The sequence below is a fragment of the Ictalurus punctatus genome, chromosome 7, assembly GCF_001660625.3.
Source record: "Ictalurus punctatus breed USDA103 chromosome 7, Coco_2.0, whole genome shotgun sequence".
Classification (NCBI taxonomy): domain Eukaryota; kingdom Metazoa; phylum Chordata; class Actinopteri; order Siluriformes; family Ictaluridae; genus Ictalurus; species Ictalurus punctatus.
Window position 1 is genome coordinate 2,303,498 of NC_030422.2, and position 24,622 is coordinate 2,328,119.

At 38.9% G+C, this 24,622-nt stretch overlaps 1 protein-coding gene across 1 annotated transcript; it reads left to right on the forward strand.

Moving 5' to 3' along the window:
* Positions 1 to 1,127: 1,127 nt before the first annotated feature.
* LOC128628778 (carcinoembryonic antigen-related cell adhesion molecule 5) lies at positions 1,128 to 21,309 on the forward strand. Its single transcript, XM_053681445.1, has 12 exons — positions 1,128 to 1,239; positions 9,869 to 10,135; positions 10,268 to 10,540; positions 11,563 to 11,814; positions 12,649 to 12,915; positions 15,849 to 15,956; positions 17,163 to 17,267; positions 17,438 to 17,476; positions 17,600 to 17,674; positions 19,090 to 19,167; positions 19,318 to 19,373; positions 20,536 to 21,309. Exons 1-11 carry the CDS (start codon positions 1,128 to 1,130, stop codon positions 19,371 to 19,373), a joined length of 1,632 nt encoding a protein of 543 aa, XP_053537420.1. The 3' UTR covers positions 20,536 to 21,309.
* Positions 21,310 to 24,622: the final 3,313 nt, after the last annotated feature.

The following is a 24,622-nucleotide window of genomic DNA, read 5'->3' on the forward strand; positions in this document are numbered from 1 at the left end:
GCAGGGAGAAGTAATGTGTGATAAAAACCTGTGTGTGTGTGTGTGTGTGTGTGTGTGTGTGAAATGGAGCTGTAGCGCAGACCCACGTGTGCAGTCTAGACAATGACTAAACTACTGCGTGTGTGGGGAGGTGATGTGAAGTTAACTAGATGGGCGGAGTGTGAGTGCTGTCTTGTCTTCTGTCACACAAACTTCTATGGGAGGTCCAGATGACTTGTAATGAATAATGAAATAAGAAAAAGAGAATATAATATTATTGTGAATGAAGCAGCTTCACACAGATATAAACCAGTCAAGTTCATTTCACCAAATACTGTAATAAATAAAAGGGGTAGATCAGGGTGCCCAATACGTCCGGTCGATCTCAAAGGAAGTGCTGGTAGATCTCCATTAAAATAAAAATAGATGTTATGGATGATGTAGAGGGCAGCCAGTCTGAGATCTCGTCTTTTCTCTCACCATGCGTGTGCGATCAAACGCGCCAGCGCTAAAGGCTATCGAGCGAAATCACTGAGTTAACTTTCCGATTTATTCCTCCTGAAGAAAGGGTACAAAATGAGAGAGGTAGCGGGATCAAGCAAGAAACCGAAGACTCATCACTTCCATGCGGAATGGGAGGATGATTTTTTTCACGATGTCATATTCGAAGTGCGTTTGTCTGATCTGCCAAGCTACCATTGCTATTCCCAAAAAGGGGGATGTGGAGCGGCACTTTAGGACTGTTCATAAAAACTACGATTCTCACGACTGACTTCAAATGCTAAGGCGCCACCGAAGCGTCGTTCCGGGTGAGTCACTCCATCATTAAACACAAGAAGTCATCCCAAGACGGAGAGGTGATAAAAGAGGCATTCGTAGACGCAGCTGACTCGTTGTTTCGGGACTTTAAAAACAAAACCGAAGTATTATCTTCAATCAGAGCTCTCCAGCTATCAAGAAGTACAGTTCCACGGCGCTGTGAAGTCATGGCCGAGGATTTGACACAACAGCTTTGGAAGGACATCACAGACGGCGCGTGTTTCTCACTGCAATCGGACGAGTCTACGGACGGAAGTGATACAGCCCAGTTGTGCGTTTTTATTCGGATGTTGTTTACAGACAGGACTGCAAAAGAAGAGTTGTTAACGATGCTGCCCATGAAAGAAGACACGCGGGGAGAGGACATTTTTCAGTCTTGTAAAGACTTCATTGACGAAACCCAGCTCCCAGTGTGCAAACTGATATCAGTCACCACGGACGGTGCGCCCGCAATGGTTGAGCAGCGCAAATGGATTCATCGCCAAGTGCAGGGAAGACGATGCTTTCCCTGACTTCCTGAACTACCACTGCATAATACACCAACAAGCCTTATGCGCAAAAATGCTAAACATGAAAGAGATCGTGGATGTGGCAACAGAGATCGCCTGTTCTATACGTGCTAGATCACTTCAAATACAGCTGTTCGTGCGCATCTGGAGAAGGCAGACTGCGACCACTCTGAGCTCCTGCTACACACTGACGTGAGATGGCTTAGTAGGGGTAAATTCCTGCAGAGATTTCGAGAGCTCTGTCCGGAGATAAGCGAGTTCTTTTTTGCATGATATTTTTACATGATATCCAGAGAATTTTTGTGAATTTTTTGAATAAAATATAAAGGTCTTTCACAGCCTACTTTGCTCATATTTACCAAGGGTGCTAATATTAGTGGAGGGCAGTGTATATCATGTTTTTACTTGCAGTACCTTGTAGAGCCAGTAGGTTCACACAGCACAGCCGAGCTCAGATGTGCAGACTCTAATCTATGAAGATAAAGTTTTTGCAAATGGCAGCAGTGATACAGTTTAAGACTTCCTGATTCATTATGTAGTCTTATCTGAAAACTGTACACAACTGCACATTATCTCACGTCAGTCATTTCAGATCTGATTTACATTAAAAAATAACCATTTATATCTAGCAATGAATGTTGTGATTAATTGACGTTACTACACAAAGAGTTTATTTGTTCTTATTTGTTCGTCAGCAAATATGTGATTTTAAATGATTTTAATGCTTACACATTTTAAATGATTAGCAGTTAAGACATGAAACATTACTGTGGTTTGGTTTATATTGTAGTTGAGCTGTGTGAGAAATGAGGAAATGCTGCCATTCAAATTCTCAGTAATGCCAAAATTAAAACAGTCACACCTGCATGTTCTCACTCTAGTTTCTGTGGCAAACACTAACAGCACTCAGTGAGCTGAGCTAATAATAAAAGATGAACATAATGTTAGATGTCACTGCAGCATACATTAAAGACCTAAACATGAATTAGTGATGGGGATTAATAAATATAAAAGATCTAAACACACATTAACTATGGGGATTAATAAATATAAAAGATCTTAACACTTGTTTATGGGATTAGTACATACAGTCCCCTCTGAAACTATTGGAACAGCAAGGCCAATTCATTTGTTTCTGCTGTACACCTGTAGCCCTTTGGATTTAATATCAAAAGATGGATATGAGACAAGAGTTTAGAGTTTTTATTTCTTGGTATTTACATCTTGGTGTTAAACATCATAAAACATAGAACCTTTTGTATCAGACCAAACAGTTTTTAGGTGAGCAAAAGTGAAGGAACAGATAAGTTGAAGTAAACTGAAGTAAATAACACTTAATGTTTGGTTGCATATCTCTTGCTTGCAATAACTTCATCAAGCCTGCAGCTCACTGACACCACCAAATTATTAATTCCCTCTTTTGTGATGCTTTTCCAGACTTTTACCCGAGTACATATCAGACTCTTTTCACTTTTTCCATTTAATTTGTTTTCATTTAAAACTTTTTTAGATTTCAATAGCATTTTATTTCTCAAGCCTATTTATTCAGTACCTGTCATCAGCATTACTCAGTACTTGTTCATCTCCAGAAAAACACCTCCTACTTTCACATGAAGCTTTACAGATTGTTATCTTATCATTTGCTCGAACCATGTCCCCCTGTAGATCTCGTCTGTTTTCCCACTGCAGCTAAGCAGGGGTGAGTTTGGCCATTACCTTCATGGAAGACTCTCTTGGGAAAACTAAGCTTGCTGCTGGAAGCAGCAAAGAGAGCATGGGGTGCTCACTCTGTGGGGTGCTCAGTGTGGGTCCTAATGCACAGTCTTTGGGATGAGACATTAAACCAAGGTCCTATGGTCATTAAAATCCCAGAACACTTATTTTTCTGTATAACCCTGGTGTCCTGGTGAAATTCCTCCATTGGCCCCCATCATGGCGCCCTAATAATCCCCATCCCTGAATTGGATACATCACTCTCCTCTCCACCAATAGCTGGTTGTTCTGGCTGTTCTGGGTGTTCTGGGTGTATTGGGTGTTCTGGTGTATCCAGGTGGATGCTACACACTGGTAGAGGTTGATACAATACAAAACACTTTGAGTGCCTAGAAAAGCCTTACACTGATCTAAGGAATTATTATTATTATTATTATTATTATTATTATTATTATTATTATTATTATTATTATCCAAATATAATGGATGAAAATACACACAGATTTATTGGAAAAAATCTAAATTTTAGAATCCCTTTCACTGATCACATCTAGGTTGTACATTTAAGAACCCCATTTTGTGACTAGCAGAAGCCCTGCCTCCCAGCTTCATAGGAGGTTCTGACATCAAGTCCAGTGAACTTTTCTGATCTTTATGGACTGCATCAAACCCAAAACCTGAAGTAAATCTGACAGAATAGAAAAGTTTCTTGATTTAGGAAAGACCTCGTTCTTTTAAAAGAGTTAGCTTGCTTACTCAATCAAACGAGATAAAAAGCTTTACAGAAAGGTCCACTGGATGTCTTGTTGAGATCAATCATGAACCTGAGTGAAGTAGCAGAGGAACTGTACAAGTTCAGGAGTTGAATAAAGTTATGTTCTGCAAATTGTTGTTATAATTTCTGGGTTCACCTGAAAAGAGCACATCAACTTTGACCAGAACGGAAGTCTTTCTGTCTTTCTCTCTGTGTGTAAGAACACAGGAAGTGTAGTGTCTTTAACACAGACCACTGATCAGTCAGTCCTTCATCAGAGTGACAGGATGGAGCTCCGTCCACTCCGTGTGATGATCTGTGAGTAAATGTTTTCTTTGTTTCTTCATTAGAGTGAGTGGTGGCTTAAAACAATATGTTCAGATGAAGTCTAATGTCCTGTGTAATGAGGTTAATATGTGATTAGAACATTTTCGTAAGAGTCTCTGATATGATTGTTGGATCAGTGTACATCCATATCAGTTGTGTGAGTTGGTTCATTTGAGTTGAGCCCTTGTGAGAAGTTTTTTTTATTATTTGGTTACTGAGGTTAAGGTAAGGGTTACATTCATATATAGAATAGTATTAATTAGTTACATTAATAATGATATCAGTGGGAGCGTACAGTACAGTCCCCTCTGAAACTATTGGAACGGCAAGGCCTATTCATTTGTTTCTGCTGTACACCAAAGACATTTGGGTTTGTGATCAAAAGATGGATATGAGACAAGAGTTTAGGATTTCAGCTTTTATTTCCTAGTATCTACCAATTGGGTGGTCTGAAAGAAATGTGCTATGTTCTATGTCGTTTAACACGTCTACATATAAATACCAGGAAAGAGAAGCTGAAATTCTAACCTCTCTTCTCTTTTTCATCTTTTGATCTCAAACCCAAATGTCTTCAGACTACAGCAATAACAATAACTTGGCCTGCTGTTCCAATGGTGTCAGAGGGGACTAAATATTTATTATTTTCAGCATAGTTTATGTTGATTGCTGTTAATTGGGTGTGTCCTCACTGCAGCCTGTAGTGTAATGACATTAGATTAGATATACTACGTACTGGATGTTCTAACTTTACCTCTAACCCCAACCCTAACCATAGATGGATAAGAGTGATGTACTGTGCTTGCAGTTGCGCATGTGTGTTACAACACGCAGTACCTAGTGGTTCTTATCCAATTCAATCTAATCTAATCTAATCTAATCACACTACAGACTGCAGTGACCTTTTGGTTCACTTTAGTGCATATGTGTAGAATCTAAAATCTACCATCTTCAGTATATGTGTGTTATTTGGGGTTGTAGAGTGTATGTGGTGATGTGGAGTTTTTTTCTGAGCGTGAATCAGATTTTGGTTCATGATATTTTTGTGGGCTTTTATCATGGATGAACATTTTCTGTTTCTTATAAGGTATGAAAGGAAGAGTACATGATCAGAGTGTTATGTTGTTACTTTTAAATAAATAAATAAAAGATAGTGTTGATAAGTTGTGCGTGAGCGTGTGATAAGAACTGCAGCTGCATCCGAAAAGGCATTCTGTGACAGGTCTACTGCATTAGATTCAGTACCTATTGCATTTGATTCAGTACCTATTGCATTTGATTCAGTACCTATTGCATTTGATTCAGTACCTGCTACATTAGATTCAGTACCTACTGCTGGGTCATTGATACAGTACAGTACTGATCGGTAGTAATGAATTAGTAGTAATTAGTAGTAATGAATACAAACGGGAAATACTACTTGGTGCCGATTCTGACAGCCCTTCAGTGCCTATCTTGTTGCATTATGGCAGAGGTTCTCAACCTTTTGTAACTAAAGCCCCCCCCAAGAATCCCATATCTTGTGTGTGTGTGTGTGTGTGTTTATATATATATATATATATATATATATATATATATATATATATATATATATATATATATATATATATATACATTCATAATCTATAATATGTTTTTGATAAATAGATAGATACATTTATTTTTGCTTTTGTGTTTTTGTACTCTTTTATTACTTTTCATAACTTTTATGACATTTATAAAGCTATATAATGGACAGGTATTGAACATGAATGATATAAAGTGTTCCTGAACACTATGAATACTTTGAACAAGAGAACTATGTAAAATATGTTGCATTCCTTTCGTCTCGCATTCTAAAAACATTCACATTGGGAAGAAGGGCGTGTCTCGTTATCCATGACATTGTTAAATCTATGGCTCTCAGCCCCTCACTGAACAGAGCAGATTCAGAGGGAGGTGTGAGTGCAGCATGAAAGCAAGACCTCGTGCTTGCAGGACAGTACTGGCCACAAATGGAAAGTTGCTAAGGTTTTTCCAAAAAGTCGCTAAATTTGTCACTAGGTGCATATTTTTTTGCAAAAAGAAAGTCGCTAAAGGGGTCTGAAAAGTCACTAAGTTGGCAACACTGGTCTGCAGTGACAGCTAGATAAAAGGCAGCTAAACTCCACCTGTACCCGGAAAAGAGAAAATACAGAGGGAGAGAAAAGACTGAGTTTTTCATTTATGCACAATATATTTGAAAAGCAATAAAATACACAGAGTACACAACTGATGCCCGGTCTGTGTTTTTTTTTGCACCTCCCTTCCGATCTCTTCCCGCCTCCCCAGTGGAGCCCCTGGTTGAGAACCACTGCATTATGGGATATCACAGTGTCCAGTGCTATTACTTTTGGCGTACTACTATAGGCTGAATATCCCTACTACCCTACTACACAGTAGGAGAAAAGCAGTACACCAAAGTAGTAGCATGTCAGAATTCTCAGTATTCATCAAACAGTAGGCGAGAAATACCCGGATGACCTTCTGATTCTGCAGTATGGATCCAGTGGACACTGTGGATACTGCACTATCCCATAATGTAATGGAATTGGCTACGTACTGTATCAACGAGCTGTAGGTACTGAATCTAATGCAGTACGTACTGTCATGGTATGCGACAGGGCCGTTTCTAGACATAGGTGAACCAGGCAGTCCTTAGGGCGACACCAGCTTGGAGCCACCAATGAGCGCCCCAACGCCCTGGCCACCACCCCACTGACCCACCCACAAGAAAGAGTACCTGGCCTGGGCTATAGTCCCAAAGATTTTTTGTTTAGCCCCAGTCACTCAGTAGTGAATAATTCACCTAGTGAGCAGTTTGTCAATATGTAACTGAACATCAGTAAAATACTGAAGTGTTGTAATTTTATCTTCAGTAAATGGAGGTGAGACCAATCAGACAACGTTTACAGGAAAATACGTGGAAATATTTGCTGACAGCTCTGAATTCTGCCCAAAGCCATCTCACACAGTCAGTGTGAGGGGAAAAATGGATATACTATACACTGATTTTTATTTATTTTTAACCAGTAAAGTCGCTGAAACAGAATCACTAACATCCTCTGATGTGTAAATGTCTATATGAGTTACAGTTTACGTGAATATGATATGAGCAGAACACAAGGACATATAATGTACTCTGCATGGCTCTGTAGCAGCTAAACCCATACGATGATAGCTTAGTTAGCTTAGCTTGACACCAAACTAGCCTAGTCTCATGTTAGAGAGCCAAATGGTTTTATATTTTATGGTCTGGTAGTCCTGCAAACAATGAAAACACCTGAGGCAAGTTTTATGATAAATCCAACTTTTTATCTGATCAAGTCCTACATTATAAGTCCTACAAGTCCTAATTTACCTACAGACAGGTAAATTACCACAGCCTTCAATAAAAAATAGGCTACTAGCTGAGTTGAGAACGTTGAGCTGGAGAACTGGAGAACTTTACCTCAAGTTTTACTACCTGTACCACTGAGTAGGGAATTGTGATTTATATCAAGTAGGTCCATCAGCAAGGTTTTTACAAACAGATTATGAAAGTTTACTCAGATTACTCATTCACTTTGAGTAGTTTTCAATTCTCATTCATGAAATTATGGGGACATTAAGAAAACATCATGGGAGCATTAAGAGAACATTAGGGGAACGTTCTGCAAACCTATAAACATCTTTCAATTTCCATAAAGAAAACCATTTTTGCCATAATTTAATATGTATATTCTAGATTCATTACACATGAAGTGACATATTTCAAGCCTTTTTTGTTTGTTTGTTTTAATCTCAATGATTTTGGTTTACAGCTCATGGAAATCAAAAATCACAAAATATTATAATAAAGAATTTAAAACGCAGTAATGAGACCTGAGAATAGCTATAATCAGATAATTAACTCAAAACACCTGCAAAAGTTTCCTGAGCCTTTAATCTCTCAGTCTGGTTCAGTACACACATCCACAATCATGGGAAGATGACAGTAAATTGTATATTTCATTTGGAAATCAAGGTCCCAGAGTCTGGAGGAAGAGTGGAGAGGCCACTGTGTCCAGTGTAAAGTCCAGTGTGAAGTTTCCACAGTCAGTGATGATTTGGGGTGCCATGTCATCTGCTGGTGTTGGTCCACTGTGTTTTCTCAAGTCGAGAGTCAATACGATGCCTACCAGGAGATTTTAGAGCACTTCATGCTTCCATTTGCTGACAAGCTTTATGGAGATGCTGATTTCCTCTTCCAGCAGGACTTGGCACCTGCCCAGAGTGCCAAAACTACTAGTAACTGGTTTACTGACCATGGTGTTACTGCGCTTGATTGGACAGCCAACTCGCCTGACCTGAACCCCAAAGAGAATCTATGAGAGACACCAGACCCAACAATACAGACGAGCTATAGGCCACTATCAAAGCAACCTGGGCCTCCAGAACACCTCAGCAGCGCCACAGGCTGATTGCCTCCATGCCACGGAGCATTGATGCAGTAATTTGTACAAAACCATTAAAGCCCTGACCGAGTATTGAGTGCATAAATTAACATACTTTTCAGACGGTCGAGTTTCTGTATTATAAATTCTTTATTCTAATATTCTGAGATATTGGATTTTTGATTTCCATGAGATGTAAGCCATAATCATTGAGATTAAAAGAAAAAAGGCTTGAAATATTTCACTTTGTGTGTAATGAATCTAGAAAATATGAAAGTATCACTTTTTGAATTAAATTTATGAAAAAAAAAAGAACTTTTCCACAATATTCAAATATTTTAGATGCACCTGTATCGACAATGGCCCCTACAACACCGACCCCATAATTGTTGGTGTGCAACTACAATCCTTTAAATTATCAAAGGAGCCGGAATATGTATGTGTGTATATTTACTTTAGAGATCAGTCCTCAGTGTCTTCTAAAAACAGGCAGATTTTAATCACAGGTCTGTCCAGTAATCCTGTTTTAGTTTTGAGTTGTGCAGCTCGTACTAGTCCTCTTTTGTCAGGATGTGTTTGAGATATTTTGTCAAGTAGCCAAGAACCCCATGGAGCTGCTGGATCCATGATGATCACAATATCACCAACAGCGAAGCTTCTGTGTGGTTTCGTCCACTTCTGATATTCCTGGAGCAGTGGAAGGAATTCTCTGATCCACCTTTTCCAAAAAAGATCAGACAAGTATTGGACTTGTCTCCATTTATGTCTTATGTACAGATCACTTTCTTTAAAAAGTCATGCTAGAAGAAGTGGTTTTGAGCTCAGCTGTAAAATGTGATTGGTCATAAGAGCTTCTAAGGAAAATATATAGAAAATATATATAGAAAATATCTATGACGTGTAATCAATATGTATAACTCACTTCTGGATATGTTAATGAAGTGTATTCAATATGTAACCTACATTTAGAAGTACTACTTAAAGCATAATCGAATAATTAGTATGGGTTAAAAAGCATAATCTAAACTCCATTCATTACTGAAACAGGTCGATATATTGCATTTCTTACAGCTGAAGTGAAACTAAATACAGATTTTGTTGCAGTATATGACATTGTTCTCATTTGTCTTCTTAAAGAAAAGAAACAAGTCAGCGTTACATCATATTCTCTGTTCCTCTTCCCTTTTTAGTGCTTATTTCACTTATCCGAGTCGGACAAGCTCAAGGTGATTTATACATATTTTATTGCCTATGTTGTGTACATGTTGGATTTGTATTAAGGTGGAGAAGATTGTTTGTACATTGTCATGCAGAATGTAAGTTGTTTACATTGACAGTGTGTGTTTGCTTTTTGACTTTTTCACCAGTTCTGTCTGTGGAGCCGAATTCACCTCAAATATTCAGAGGAGAGACGGTTACACTCACATGTAGGATTTCAGGAGGAAATGGACCGTACTACTGGTACAAAGATCGTGTTTATAGTCACAGATCTGCTGAAAATTACTACACTATAAAAGTAGATCAGAGTCACAGATACAGATGTTACGGGTCTATTGCTGGATGGTCAACGGCATGGAGTAATGAAGTGACTCTCTCAGTGATAGGTACATGTCTGATCTTACACTCCTGTAACATGCACTGATGCACATAATCATTACAAAACACACTGATTAAATATCAGATGGTCAGAGAAGGGTGTGTTTGACTGATTTGATGTATTTGTTGTAACTGTATAGAGAGACCAAAAGCCGTTCTGACTCTGCAGCCTGATGGACAGATATTCAGTGGACAGGAAGTCACTTTCACATGTGAAATACGAGGACATGCTGACACTGAGTGGATGTACAACTGGAATAAAGATGGTGTCCAAATATCCTCCTACACTGAGAGCAGGAAATATTCATTCACTGCTGTAGAGTCTCTCAGCGCTAAATACACCTGCAGCGGACGGAGAAGAAGCGACTCTCGGACCTCAGAGACCAGCAACACTGTTACACTCACTGTGTCAGGTGTGTGTGTGTGTGTGTGTGTGTGTGTGTGTGTGTGTGTGTGTGTGTGTGTGTGTGCGTGTTAATCTCTTCCTCACACCAATATTTATTAACTTCAGCATCACATCACTACATGCAGTGTGGATTAAAGTCACACGATTTATTAAAATGTCACAGATCCGGAAAAAAAAACAACGTTTAGTTACTTATCCTGTGTCTAGTAATGATGAATGGTGTAGTTGTACATTCACTGGGTTCAACATTCATAATAGTGAACACACTGATGAAGGTGAATTCATTAATAGTGTGTATTTATGCACCACTCATAAAGTGCATTTTGAAAAAAAAAAAGAAAAACCTTTTAATCTTCAGTGTGTTTGTTCAGTTATGAAAAAATGTATTAAATTAATTCCATGTACAGTATATATACAGTGTAATGATATTGTCACAGCTCAGTCAGATCAGAACTTAATTTCCCAAGATGCAACACTCACTTCTCATGCGCGCATGCGCTCAACATCCCCGGAGTTCTGATCAGACACACCTGGTACCAATCACACACACACACACACACACACACACACACACACACCGCTAGTACTTAGGGATGTCATTCACCTAGAGTCAATGTGAAGTCTACGTTCAGTCAACTCGTCTCTCTGCGTTACCAAGCCAATCTAGTTAGTTAGTCTTCTCGTGATCCTCGACCCCTGTTTCCGGTTTCGACTACGCTCTCTGCCTGACCCCGTTTGTGTTGTTCGTCCGATCGCTTGACCTTTGCCTGTCTTACGACTACGTTTCTTGAACTCCCCGATCCCACGCTCTACACCTGCCCCCGCTCCTGCTTCCGTGCCGACTCGAGGTTCCTGACAGATATTATAAGACCATGTTGTCCATGTGATAAAGTCACACAACTGTAACTGTTTAACAAATGCTGAATATAAATGCATTATTAGACACAAATCATCTGATTAAGATGATAAAACTCTTGTTGATGTTGTAAAGAGGAAAACTTTAATATCATCATCATTTCATATCAACAGAAAAACCCAAACCGACTGTGAGAGTGAATCCTCAGAGCTCCGTCTACACTGGAGACAGAGTTACTCTGAACTGTAATCTGCTGTCTAATGGATGGACTTTTCTCTGGTACAAAGATCGAGTCCAAGTAGCTGAAGACACCAACACACTCCATGATACAGTCTCTAATGCAGGAGAAACAGTGTATCAGTGTAAAGCACGCAGAGGAAACTACGACTCAGAGCTCAGTGATCCAGTTACACTTACAGTTAGAGGTACGTCATGCTTTCTACTCTCTCACTGCATGTTTTAAGTTATTTCTTATTATATTTTAGATATTTATAAAGCCTGTCATTCATGAACAGTAGAGCAAAAGTTAAAGTACCGCTGAGTGTGTGTTCATCAGGAAGAGAATCTCTGTTATAAGAGATACAGACTATCAGATATCAGTGTTATGTAGGGATAATAAATCTCATGGTAGTAGAAAGATGGAAATTATAATTACACAGCACTCATGTTAATCAGACTCATGATGGTGTTTATAATTGTAACTGAAACACAGACATTAGTGCTGAAACACTCACTACAGAATATTAAATTATGATCAGTATAGAAAGAATGTACAGTGTGTGTCTGATACCAGAGGCCTTAAAGCTACACTGTAAATAAATCACCTGCTCCGTCTCTATAAGTGCTGACTAATCACTTTGGAAATCATACATAAGAGACCTGGAGCCAGATCACATCAGGATCTCGAGTAATTGTAGGATTTTCTTTCTTTTGCTCCACTCTGCTTCCTTACCAATGACCAAAACATGGAATTATACAGAATAAAATGTGATGTCATGAATCACCTTTCATTTTATTAAACAGATCTGAATAATACGTTACTATAAATACATCTAACACAATACCAAATGATTAGAATCAGGATCTGTTGAAGACGCTGGACTTTTTGGTGCAAGTGGTTTTAACTTGTCCAAAATATTTTTCAGAGTTACATGTGTAATGTTACATTCTTTTCCAAAATCTCCTAAACGCTACACGTTCATGAAAACCCATCAAAGCATACTAATTATTTCAGGAAATATTTTACTATCTTTGTACAGCGCTCCCAAAACCTGTGGTGTCCATAAATCCTGATGAACAGGTGTACAGAGGAGAGACTGTCACTCTCAGATGTGACCTACAGGATGAAGAGGACTCTGACTGGATCTACAGCTGGAATAAAGATGGTTCTGGTGTCAGTAGTGAACAGGAGTACAGAATCAGTAGTGCTGAAACATCTCATGCAGGTAAATACACCTGTAGAGGAAGAGAGAGAGGAGGCTCACACTCCTCACACACCAGTGATGCTGTTACACTGACTGTATCAGGTGAGTGTGATCATCTCCTCAGTACTCATTAACCTCAGGTTCACCTCAGCACTCAGTACTGGTGTAGATTAGAGCTGCACAGGTTTATCTAATAATAAATAATGCTAATGGCAAAATACACTATCTCACAAAAGTGAGTACACCCCTCACATTTTTGTAAGTATTTAATTATATCTTTTCATGTGCCAACACTGAAGAAATGACACTTTGCTACAATGTAAAGTAGTGAGTGTACAGCTTGTGTAACAGTGTAAATTTGCTGTTCCCTCAAAATAACTCAACACACAACCATTAATGTCTAAACCGCTGGCAACAAAAGTGACTACACCCCTAAGTGAAAATGTCCAAATCGGGCCCAATTAGCCATTTTCCCTCCCCGGTGTCATGTGACTTGTTAGTGTTACAAGGTCTCAGGTGTGATTGGGGAGCAGGTGTGTTAAATTTGGTGTCATCGCTCTCACACTCCCTCATACTGGTCACTGGAAGTTCAACATGGCACCTCATGGAAAAGAACTCTCTGAGGATCTGAAAAAAAAGAACTGTTGCTCTACATAAAGATGGCCTAGGCTATAAGAAGATTGCCAAGACCCTGACACTGAGCTGCAGCACGGTGGCCAAGACCATACAGCGGTTTAACAGGACAGGTTCCACTCAGAACAGGCCTCACCATGGTCCACCAAAGAAGTTGAGTGCACGTGCTCAGCGTCATATCCAGAGGTTGTCTTTGGGAAATAGATGTATGAGTGCTGCCAGCATTGCTGCAGAGGTTGAAGGGGTGGGAGTTCAGCCTGTCAGTGCTCATACCATACACCGCACACTGCATCAAATTGGTCTGCATGGCTGTCGTCCCAGAAGGAAGCCTCTTCTAAAGATGATGCACAAGAAAGTCCACAAACAGTTTGCTGAAGACAAGCAGACTAAGGACATGGATTACTGGAACCATGTCCTGTGGTCTGATGAGACCAAGATAAACTTATTTAGTTCAGATGGTGTCAAGCGTGTGTGGGGCAACCAGGTGAGGAGTACAAAGACAAGTGTGTCTCTCCTACAGTCAAGCATGGTGGTGGTAGTGTCATGGTCTGGGGCTGCATGAGTGCTGCCGGCACTGGGGAGCTACAGTTCATTGAGGGAACCATAAATGCCAACATGTACTGTGACATACTGAAGCAGAGCATGATCAGTATGCAGTATTCCAGCATGATAACGACCCCAAACTCACCTCCAAGACGACCACTGCCTTGCTAAAGAAGCTGAGGGTGAAGGTGATTGACTGGCCAAGCATGTCTCCAGACCTAACCCCTATTGAGCATCTGTGGGGCATCCTCAAACAGAAGGTGGAGGAGCACAAGGTCTCTAACATCCACCAGCTCCGTGATGTCGTCATGGAGGAGTGGAAGAGGACTCCAGTGGCAACCTGTGAAGCTCTGGTGAACTCCATGCCCAAGAGGGTTAAGACCGTGCTGGACAACACAAAATATTGACACTTTGGGCCCAATTTGTATACAATACACGTATATAATACGTATAAACGGCATCATCACTAATCACTTAGGTATATAGCAGTTAATAGAAGTAGAACTGTATATTATTGAAGTGTGTTTGTATCTGGGATGTTAAAAATGTTTCTGTAGAGATTCCTATATCTGTGGTGACCATAAAGCCTGATAAACATGTGTTCAAAGGAGAGACTGTTACTACTGCTACTACTACTACTACTAATAATAATAATAATAAGTGGAAGAATGAGAACACAAATACATTCAATTTCTGTAGCACCTATCACTCAAACTGACTGTAAAAAAAAAAACAGTAGGAAAATGACTAGCAGGAAGAAAAAAAATGGAAAACTGTTGGTACAAAACATGTGTTTTGAGTTCATGGACGTGCAGTTAAAGGCCTGGTGGTGGATTATGGCATTCAATATTCTGCCCATTCTTATCAGTCTGCTCGTTAGGAACCACTTGTAGATCAGTACTGGTGGATCTAAGACTCCAGGGTGTAGAGTGTTACAGCGAGGTCATGTACTGTGTGAGAATTAAGAGTTTGTTTGATTCTCTGTGAGATGGGTAACCAGTGTTCATGATAGAGTACACATTTAATGTGTGTTTGGTATGAGTAAAGACTATAGCAAACATATTTTCAAACATGTTGAAGTTGATTAGGAGTTATACCAGAAATGAGAATGAAGAGATCTTCAAAAATCTAACTGTGAAACTCATGCAGCAAAAATTCCACATCTTTCAAACTAAGTAAGGGTCATGCAGAGCTCATAAAGAGATTGTTGTGAGTGACCTAATGCAGAGTTCAAATGAAACTGTGTTTTCAAAAATGATAAATATTTTTTTACATTTGTAGAAGGTTTAACGTTAATGCCATCAATATCTACTGAATATCTGGAATTTTAAAACAAATGAGTTTTGGGTGCAAATAAAATGTCTGTTTTATCAGAGTTCAATTTAAGAACGTTGGAGTCCATCCATTATTCTAGATCATGAATGTATACAGTTAATGATGCGGAAGACATAGCTCATGATCAGATAAATCAGTGTTATCTGCTTAACAGTGGAAACTCAGATGTTTTTGAATGATCTGAGCAAGTGGATGCATATACTGTACCTGTAGTTAAAAGGAGGGGGCCAAGGATTGATCATTGAGGGATACCTTGTGTGTCAGGGGCAGGAGAAAAAAAGGAAACATGAACCAAGCTAGAAATACTGATGGAGGAAAAGCATCAGCAGAAAGGAGTAGATTATGAGTGACTCCTTGAAGAGCAGTCTCAGTAGGGAATGCGTATCTGATTAGAAAGGCTCAGAGAGATTGCTGGTAAACACTCTTTAAAACAGTTTGGACAGAAATGGAGAATTAGAAATTGGGCTATTATTAGTGACAGCAGGTTTTTTATCATTTGTGTCTTTTTCTTTCCTCCGTCTCAGGTTCAACATACAATACTGTTATAGTATTTGTGTCTGTGGGACTGAGTTTGGCCTTTCTGTTCATCATCCTTTTACTGATCCTGCTTTGGTGGCACAAATCCAACAAAGGTCTGATAACTAGTTTTCACTAAATTGCTTATAATATAATCAGTACTTCTACAAAGCATGGTGTACAAAACATGAAATAGTATAAGCTACACGAACATGGAAATAACAAACATGTTAACAAAATGGTATATGACTGGTATTTACAGTGTTTATTTATGTTTAGAAGAACGGGCCAAAATCACACCTGAATACTTTGGCCGATTAATTTCTTCATACAGGAAGCAGCTTGAAGCTGCTTTACAAACGAAGGCTTCTCCACTAAGTATTAAATACATTTCAGTTAGTGTGTTCAATACTATTTTCCTGTGTTATTCCACTTTATTACACATAACTTCATTTATGGACTTTAATGTGAATTCTTTATATTTCTGGATTTCTTGAGTTAATACTTATGTCTGTTGAAAATTTAATGTGAATAGCCTCATTGGAAATATATTTACTGAACAAAAATGTTGACACGTTCAATACTTATTTCCCCCACTGTATCTAATACTTTTTTAATAATTACTCATTACACATGATTTAACACAACTACTGTACATAGCTTCTATTAAATAAGAAATAGTTGCAAGGTAATAAAAAATATGAATAGAATACTAATTATTACACATTGTACTTGCAATTACATAATTTGGTCCTCGTTTATTAATCATTATCAACTTGTGTCTAAATGTTTTCATAGGCCAAACTAAACAAAAAATAATTCTCACTAGATTTACACAAGTTTTAGTATCACTGATTTTCTTCATACTCGTGTATGTTGATGAATTCCAATCAGCTGTAAATTGCATCAAGTGCATTTATGACACAGCAGATTTACATTTAGTGACCACCACAATGTGTTGCAATATGGGGCACCATTATTCTTCTCCTAATTGGTTCACGTTAGTGATTCTCCTTAGAAGTGAATTAGCCCACACTCAAGAGCTCTTATAGGATACACTATTGTTTTCCAAACTCACTGGATATTCATGAATAACACATTATGTATGTAAATGCTCCTGTGAATGATTTACAAATAAATGTGTTCATATCCAGCTTGATAAATGAGACAAATTGTTGCTTACACATAATTTAATAGCTTGTAATTTCTCTTTATTTACTGGTACATTTTAGCTATACACGTGTATATATAACGTATAAGCGTTCTCTAAAATAAAGTTTGTATGATTTATAAATTGAGCAAATGAAGAATTTCTCATACAGGAAAGGACAGAGACATACAGCAGAACAGCAATCAGACACCAGGCCAGAACCCGAGTCAGTCAGGAGCTGAGGATTCTCAGTCAGGACACGCTCCACTTCAGACCGGTCAGACAACGTGTCACATAATGAATACTTTCCTTATGTATACAGTAATTCAATATAAGATTGTGTTCTTACTAACAAGCTAATTTAACAATGTTCATTTCAGTGGAATTGTTTTCAGAATTGTCTGAAAATTTCTCCTGTTTATTCTTTATTTGCACTCCTTTCTGTAGATGAGCACATTTATGACACTGTGGAGAACGCAAGTAAAAGTGAGAGAGATTTCTTTATTTCATGTCAGATATTTCCACTTGCACTAGAAGGAATAAATCTCAGATTAACACCATACAGTAAATACATCTCCTGTAGTGACGATCACATTGCACTGTGATTAGGTGACTCTGCAGCTGAACTCAGTGGGGCCGTTTATGCACAGGTCATGAAGAAAAAGGAGTCACACAAGAATAAAGGTGGAGTATTTTTATACTGCAACTTCACATTTTATATATAAAAAATATTTACAGTCTACAGTACATTCAATCATCTGCTATACTAAAAATCTGCATGCACCTCCCATTTTAGGTGTCAGTTCCACTATAAACCTCAGAAAGAAAGGAACTACTAAAACCTGTTTATTATATAATATATTCTACATAATACCACATGTGTAAGGGATAATCCTTGGCTAGGTGTACATTACACGATTTTAATACACTACGTGGAGGCAAAGAACCACTCGATGTGCGGTTATACCATGGTCACTTGCCAGTACTGACAAGATAAATCTAACATCGATGTTTGCAGCACAGTATTTGACTGAAAAGATTAGAAATAACGGTTATTTTTTGTGTTATTTTATTTCCCTAAAGAGGCCACGTTAGGGAATACCGTTGCCATTAAGGTGTACTTGGTCTGCGACAATGTTTCAGTAGGTGGTATGTGTCAACATAACATCCACATGAAAGCTAAGACCCAAGGTTTCTCATCAGAACATTGCCCAGAGCATCACACTTCCTCCACTGGCTTGCGCTCTTCCCATAGTGCATCCTGGTGCCATCTCCTCCGCAGATAAGTGATGCACACGCACCTGGCCGTCCACATGATGTAAAAGAAAAAGTGCTTCATCACACAAGGCCACCTTCTTCCATGACACTCTGACTGGTCTGCTGTTATACAGCCCTATACACAGCAATCTGCGATGCACTGTGTTTTCTGACACCTTTCTAACATAGCCAGCATTAACATTTACAGCAGTAGTTTGTGCTACAGTAGCTCCTCTATGGGATTAGAATAGGCAGGCTGGCCTTTGCTCCCCACATGCATCAGTGAGCTTTGGGTGCCCATGATGCTGTCGTCGGTTCACTGGTTGTCCTTCCTTAGACCACTTTTGGTAGATACTACCCACTGCATTACGGAGATGCTCTGATCCAGTCGTCTAGCTATAACAATTTGGCCCTTGTCAAAGTCGCCTCCATCACATCAACTTCAAGGACTGATTGTTCACTTCCTGACTAATATATCCCACCCCTGACATGTGCCATTGTGTGTGTGTGTGTGTGTGTGTGTGTGTGTGTGTGTGTGTGTATATATATATATACACACACACACACACACTAAGCATCAGTAAATGTGCATACAAAATTTTTCAAGTTTAAAAATAAAAAATAATAATTGAACATGTAGTTCAAACCCATAACAAGGAGAAGTGACGATAAGCTCCACATTTAAAACTGTGTTCAGTTACATCCCATCATGCACCTGTAATTCTCCACACTGATCTCTTTTTCTTTTTCTTTTCTTTGTTTTTTTTTTTTTTTTTTTACAAAGGTTGATTCAGATTAAAATGTTATCTGTGTTTGTTTTGTTCTGTTCACCGTCACTGCAGATGATGATGCTGGACCCAGTGATGTGATTTACACTGAGCTTGAAATCAAGCCACAGAAAAAAGCAAAGAAAAATCAGGGTAAAGCTATCTGTACATATTTATATAAATCTGCATGTACATTACTTTTTATTGTTTTCTGATTTATTAACCAATTCATATAGTTCATGTGTATTTAACAGTTGAGATGGCATTAATGACATTAATTTAGCGTTTCTTGTTTACATCTAGTGAAGGCCAGTGTAGAGTATGAAACTATTTATTCACAGCTGAAGCAGAACACATAGGTAAGACAAAATCTGTTCTATTTTCAAATCTCAAATTGAGATAGAAATACTTGGAGAGATCTTAGAATTGTATAGAAAACCTAGTTCAAGTTTTGTGCCTTGCTCAGTAGGAGTTCAGTCGGAGTTATAAACAGTTATAAATATAAATAGTGTAATATAAATGCTACAGCCTCAGTTAGATTGTTAACAACTTTCTAAATTACTACACCTAAAGCAATTCTAAAAGCAAATAATGTCAAAAAGCAGCTCCAGTGTCCCCTCTTCCTGTTGCTGCAAGCCTTACCAGCTGCTGGGTATCATGATGTAATCACAGCGGAAGTGAGTCAACTGTAGAAATGCTCTATAGCTCTTAGCAGTAGAAAATAGAGATGTGCATTCTGGTTCCTCTCACAGCTCAAACACTCAGTAAACAAAGTGAGAGAGTCCTCTAGTACTTTCATTTCCTGGGCTTGATCTTTACTTTTAAAGAAAACTTCTAAACAAATTTAGGAAAACAAATAAACCTCAGTCTATAGAAAAAAAAATAAACAACCCTATGGCAACCAGATCCCACAGCTGAACGTATAATGCATATTATGACAAATAAATCAGCTGCCTTCACAGTTTTTCACAGTAGAAACTGGGTTTAATACACTTTTTATTTGTACTATATGTATATATCTCCCACCACTACCTGGCCCTATAATTTTACATTCACAAAGACTCGTTTTTGCTGATGTATCATTAGTTACTGTGGAATACAGTGTGTGGATTAAACAAGCCCGTGTCTCTTGTTCAAGACGACATCAAACAATCATCAATTGTTGACTCTACTTCCAATCCAATTTTTTGCAAAATACCCTAGTAACATTTCTATTAATAAAAGATAAAGTGGTTTAAAATCACATCTTTGATGCATTTTCATGTAATTTCCTCCTCGTATAGTACACTGACACTCCTATAAGAAGTGCAAATATTGCAGTGTAAAAACATACATGACAGTTTCTCCTTAAATAAGCCATCACTATTTACTGCTTTATATTTAATAATTACTGTATATACTGAAATATAAATTTGCATTGCCTTTTAAATGTTCCTTAATGATTTGCTGTTGGCTTAAAACACCAAAGTTTAACCATTTCAGGAACTAAAATCTAAAACTGCTGTAAATGTTCATTTACAGGTGCTGGAGGAGTGAATACACAACTGAACAGACGAGAGAGAAGAGAGAGAGAAGTTCATCATGTGTGCAGTGACAGTAAAATCGGAGTGAGATTGTTTTGTACAGGTTCTTTGCACTTATTTGGTTTAAAATGTGTGTGGGGGGGATTAAGAACGTGTGTATGGACAGCATTAAGATGTATTTACAGGGTGTATTTTATTGATTACTTGTGCCACTATTAGGACTGGTTGTAAAGCAAAAGGATTTAGTAGTAATAGTAAGAGTAATAAGTCAATGTGACTGAACTTTTATTCTTGAAAGTGTTTTTTCACTCATGTGAGGGGCTTCATCATGTCATCTGTGTGCAGTTCACACCACCAGAACTCTAAGTCGTTATGATCACATACAGAGATACACTGATGTATTTTCCACCACACGGTACAACCACAATCACCAGCGTACAGTTAAAAAGATTATGTATCATTTCATCATAACAAACATCACTTCATGGTTTCATTGTATTAAGCAACACTTTAAATAAATGCGTGCAGATATCACAAACCACAACAAGATGAATATCTATCACAAGTCCTAAACTGTGTGCACCAAATGTGTCTGTAATGTCACACGTCTTCCAGAAACTATCGTTTTAATGTATTTTTATCGCACTGTAACAAGCCTATTAGAAAAGTCATGTGCATAGAGTGTACAGTTTTATCTCCAGCAAACGTTTGTACTCATCTCCATCCATGTGGACATAAGCAGTATCAGTATATGTAAAGTTAGAGGTGCTCAGTACACTGCAATCCTTCAATTTATTTACTTGGTATTTTAATGTATTTTTTTTCTTTGGTTTAAATTTGTAAGCATTTCAGCAATTACAGTTGTACTTTTAGGTCACACAAATGATACCCTGCATTAAAATATACATGTATACAAAGCAGCTGTATTTTATTAAGGGGCGTTATTCACCGATTAACCTCCAGTTGCTTTACAAGTGATGACGTCCTATGAAACAATGCATATATTCATTCTCATGCATCATTATTGTTGTACTCTACAAGAAAAATACCTGCATTGCAGTAGAAATCATCAGCTCTGTTTCTCATTAATATTATGTTTAACAAGTGGCCAAAGCTAAACAGAGAGCATGAAAAATTTCAGATGAGGAAATATTTTATTAGACCCTTCTGCATTGGAAGATTTTTTTAAGACCCTGCATGTTCTGTCCTTAGATCCAGGGGAAGCCGCAGGGTTAGAGTAGGACCTCTCGGTTGGGGAGATAGTATCAGCGATTGGCTCTATGCAGAGCGGTAAGTCCCCAGGACCGGATGGTTATCCAAACGATTTCTATAAAAAGTTTTCAAGGCAACTCTCCCCTTTGTTATCGTCGGATTTCAAGGAGTCGTTCTCCTTGAGAGCCCTGCCATCTACTATGCGTGAAGCAGTTGTCTCCTTACTCCTTAAGAAAGACAAAAGCCCTCTTGAGTGCAGTTCTTACCGGCCAATTTCTTTACTAAATAGCGATGTTAAAATCCTTGCTAAAACTCTGGCACGTCGCTTGGAGGGAGTTCTTCCATCCATTATATCACCGTACCAAACAGGTTTTATTAGGAATCGATACTCTTTTTTCAACATCAGACGCCTTTTCAATATCCTCTATAGCCCCTCCCCACCTGGTACCCCAGAAGTGATGCTTTCACTTGACGCTGAAAAGGCATTTGACCGGGTGGAGTGGGGCTATCTTTTCAGCGTGCTGGAGAGGTTTGGGTTTGGTCCCAGGTTCATATCATGGATCAAACTTCAATATACGTCTCCGAGGACTGCTGTTCGCACTAATAATAATTTGTCCACCTACTTCGAGCTCCAGCGGGGTAAAAGACAGGGATGTCCTCTATCACCACTGCTATTTGCCATTGCAAAAATGGAGCCACTTGCTGTAGCGCTAAGACAGAATGCTGACATTAGGGGGATCCGGCGTGCGGGGATAGAGCATGAAGTTTCTTGTATGCGGACGACATGCTATTGTTCATCTCACAGCCCTTGAGAGTCTCCCTGAACTAATGACCCTACTCGAGGTTTTTGGTAGAATATCGGGCTATAAGGTCAATATTCAAAAAAGTGAACTGATGACTGTTGGGGAGGGGGCACTCCAGGTACCCCTGGACTCATTCCCTTTCAAAATTAGTCTAAAGAAATTCAAGTATCCCGGGGTGTGGGTTACGCATCAGCCCCTGTTATCTAATCTGAAGCAAGATATTGAGCGGTGGGATCCCCTGCCTCTCTCCTTGGGGGGCAGAATCAATATTATAAAGATGAATGTGCTGCCTAAATTTTGATATGTTTTTCAGTGTTTCCCAGTGTTTCTTACGAAATCCTTCTTTTCAAAACTGAACAATCAAATCTCAGCCTTTATCTGGAACAAAAAGCCACCATGGATCAAAAGGCATATATTGCAGACACCTCGAGGGAAGGGAGGGATGGCACTCCCAAACTTCATGTACTACTACTGGGCAGCTAATACAAGATCATTGTTGTCCTGGATGGGGGAGAATGTGGCAGCCCCTGTATGGACAATTATGGAGGGGGCGTCCATCGCGTCCACCTCCCCGGCGGCCCTACTGTGTGTTAAATTACCATTCGCACAACCCCAGTCTAGCTTTACCTGTAATCCAGTTGCTGTACACTCAATCAAAATTTGGAATCAGTTTAGAAGATCTTTCTCTCTTGGGGACTTGTCACTCATGGGGCCAATTGCAAATAATCATCTGTTTCTCCCATCTTTGTTGGATAAGACTTTCGTTACTTGGTCTAGAAAGGGAGCTGTCTTACTGCCTGATCTCTATTTTGAGGGTGTTTTTGTCTCATTCAAGCAGCTCATGCAGAAATATGACATTGCCAGATTGCATTTTTATAAATATTTGCAGCTTAGAAGCTTTGTCGCCTTAAATTCGGACACCTTCCCGTTGTGCCCTTCCCAATTTTAACTGTAAAACTGGCCAGGAAGCAGACAATAAGGGTTATCTATGACCTACTCAGCATGCATGATTTGTCGTCCCTAGATCTCCTTAAGAATAAATGGGAGGCGGACTTAGGCGAATCAATTTCTGACGCTGATTGGTGCAAGGTAATCCGGGGGATTTTCTCCTCCTCCATATGTCTCAGACATGCGGTTGTCCAATTTAAAATTGTTCACCATCTGCATTGGTCCAAAGCTAGACTCTCGAAGATTAATTCCGGCATAGATCCCACATGTGATTGATGCAGACAGGCCCCAGCCACTCTGTTGCATATGTTCTGGACATGTCCAAAGCTGTACACATTCTGGCAATCTATATTTGAGACCTTTACTAAGATATTGGGAAGAGTAGTACAGCCGTCCCCTCTTATTGCAATGTTTGGGGTGACCCCGGAGAATACTCCTTTCAGATGGTGCGAGACCAGCATGATGTCCTTCTGCACTCTCCTGGCCAGGAGATTAATATTGTTTAGATGGAAGGATCCTGCTCCACCAGTGTATGGTCGTTGGGTCAGGGAAGTCATATCTCCTCTTAAGTTGGAAAAGATTAGGTACACTGTCATGGGGGCGACTGGGAAATTTTACAGAATCTGGCAACCTTTTCTGTTCTTTGTCAGAGACGTGGATGCTGACAGTATTGTTATGTGATCATTGTCTATAATTTTATTTCTTTTGCTCTCTTCTGTGGTGGTCTGGCTTTATAATATGTAATATGTATGTTCTGTGTCTGGCAAGGGGCGGGGGGGGGTTGTTCTGACTGTTTGGTTGGTGTTGTATGTTTAATTTGAAAAATGTTAATAAAGAAACCTTGATCAAAAAAATAAATAAATAACCATTCAGTAAATGTTGTGATTAATTGACATTATTACACAAAACGTTTTATTTATTCTTATTTGTTCGTCAGCAAATATGTGATTTTAAATGATTTAATGATTACACAGTTTAAATGAATAGCAGTTAAGACATGAAATATTATTGTGGTTTGGTTTCTATTCTAGTTGAGCTGTGTGAGAAATGAGGAAATGCTGTCATTCACATTCTCAGTAAAGCCAAAATTAAAACAGTCACACCTGCATGTTCTCACTCTAG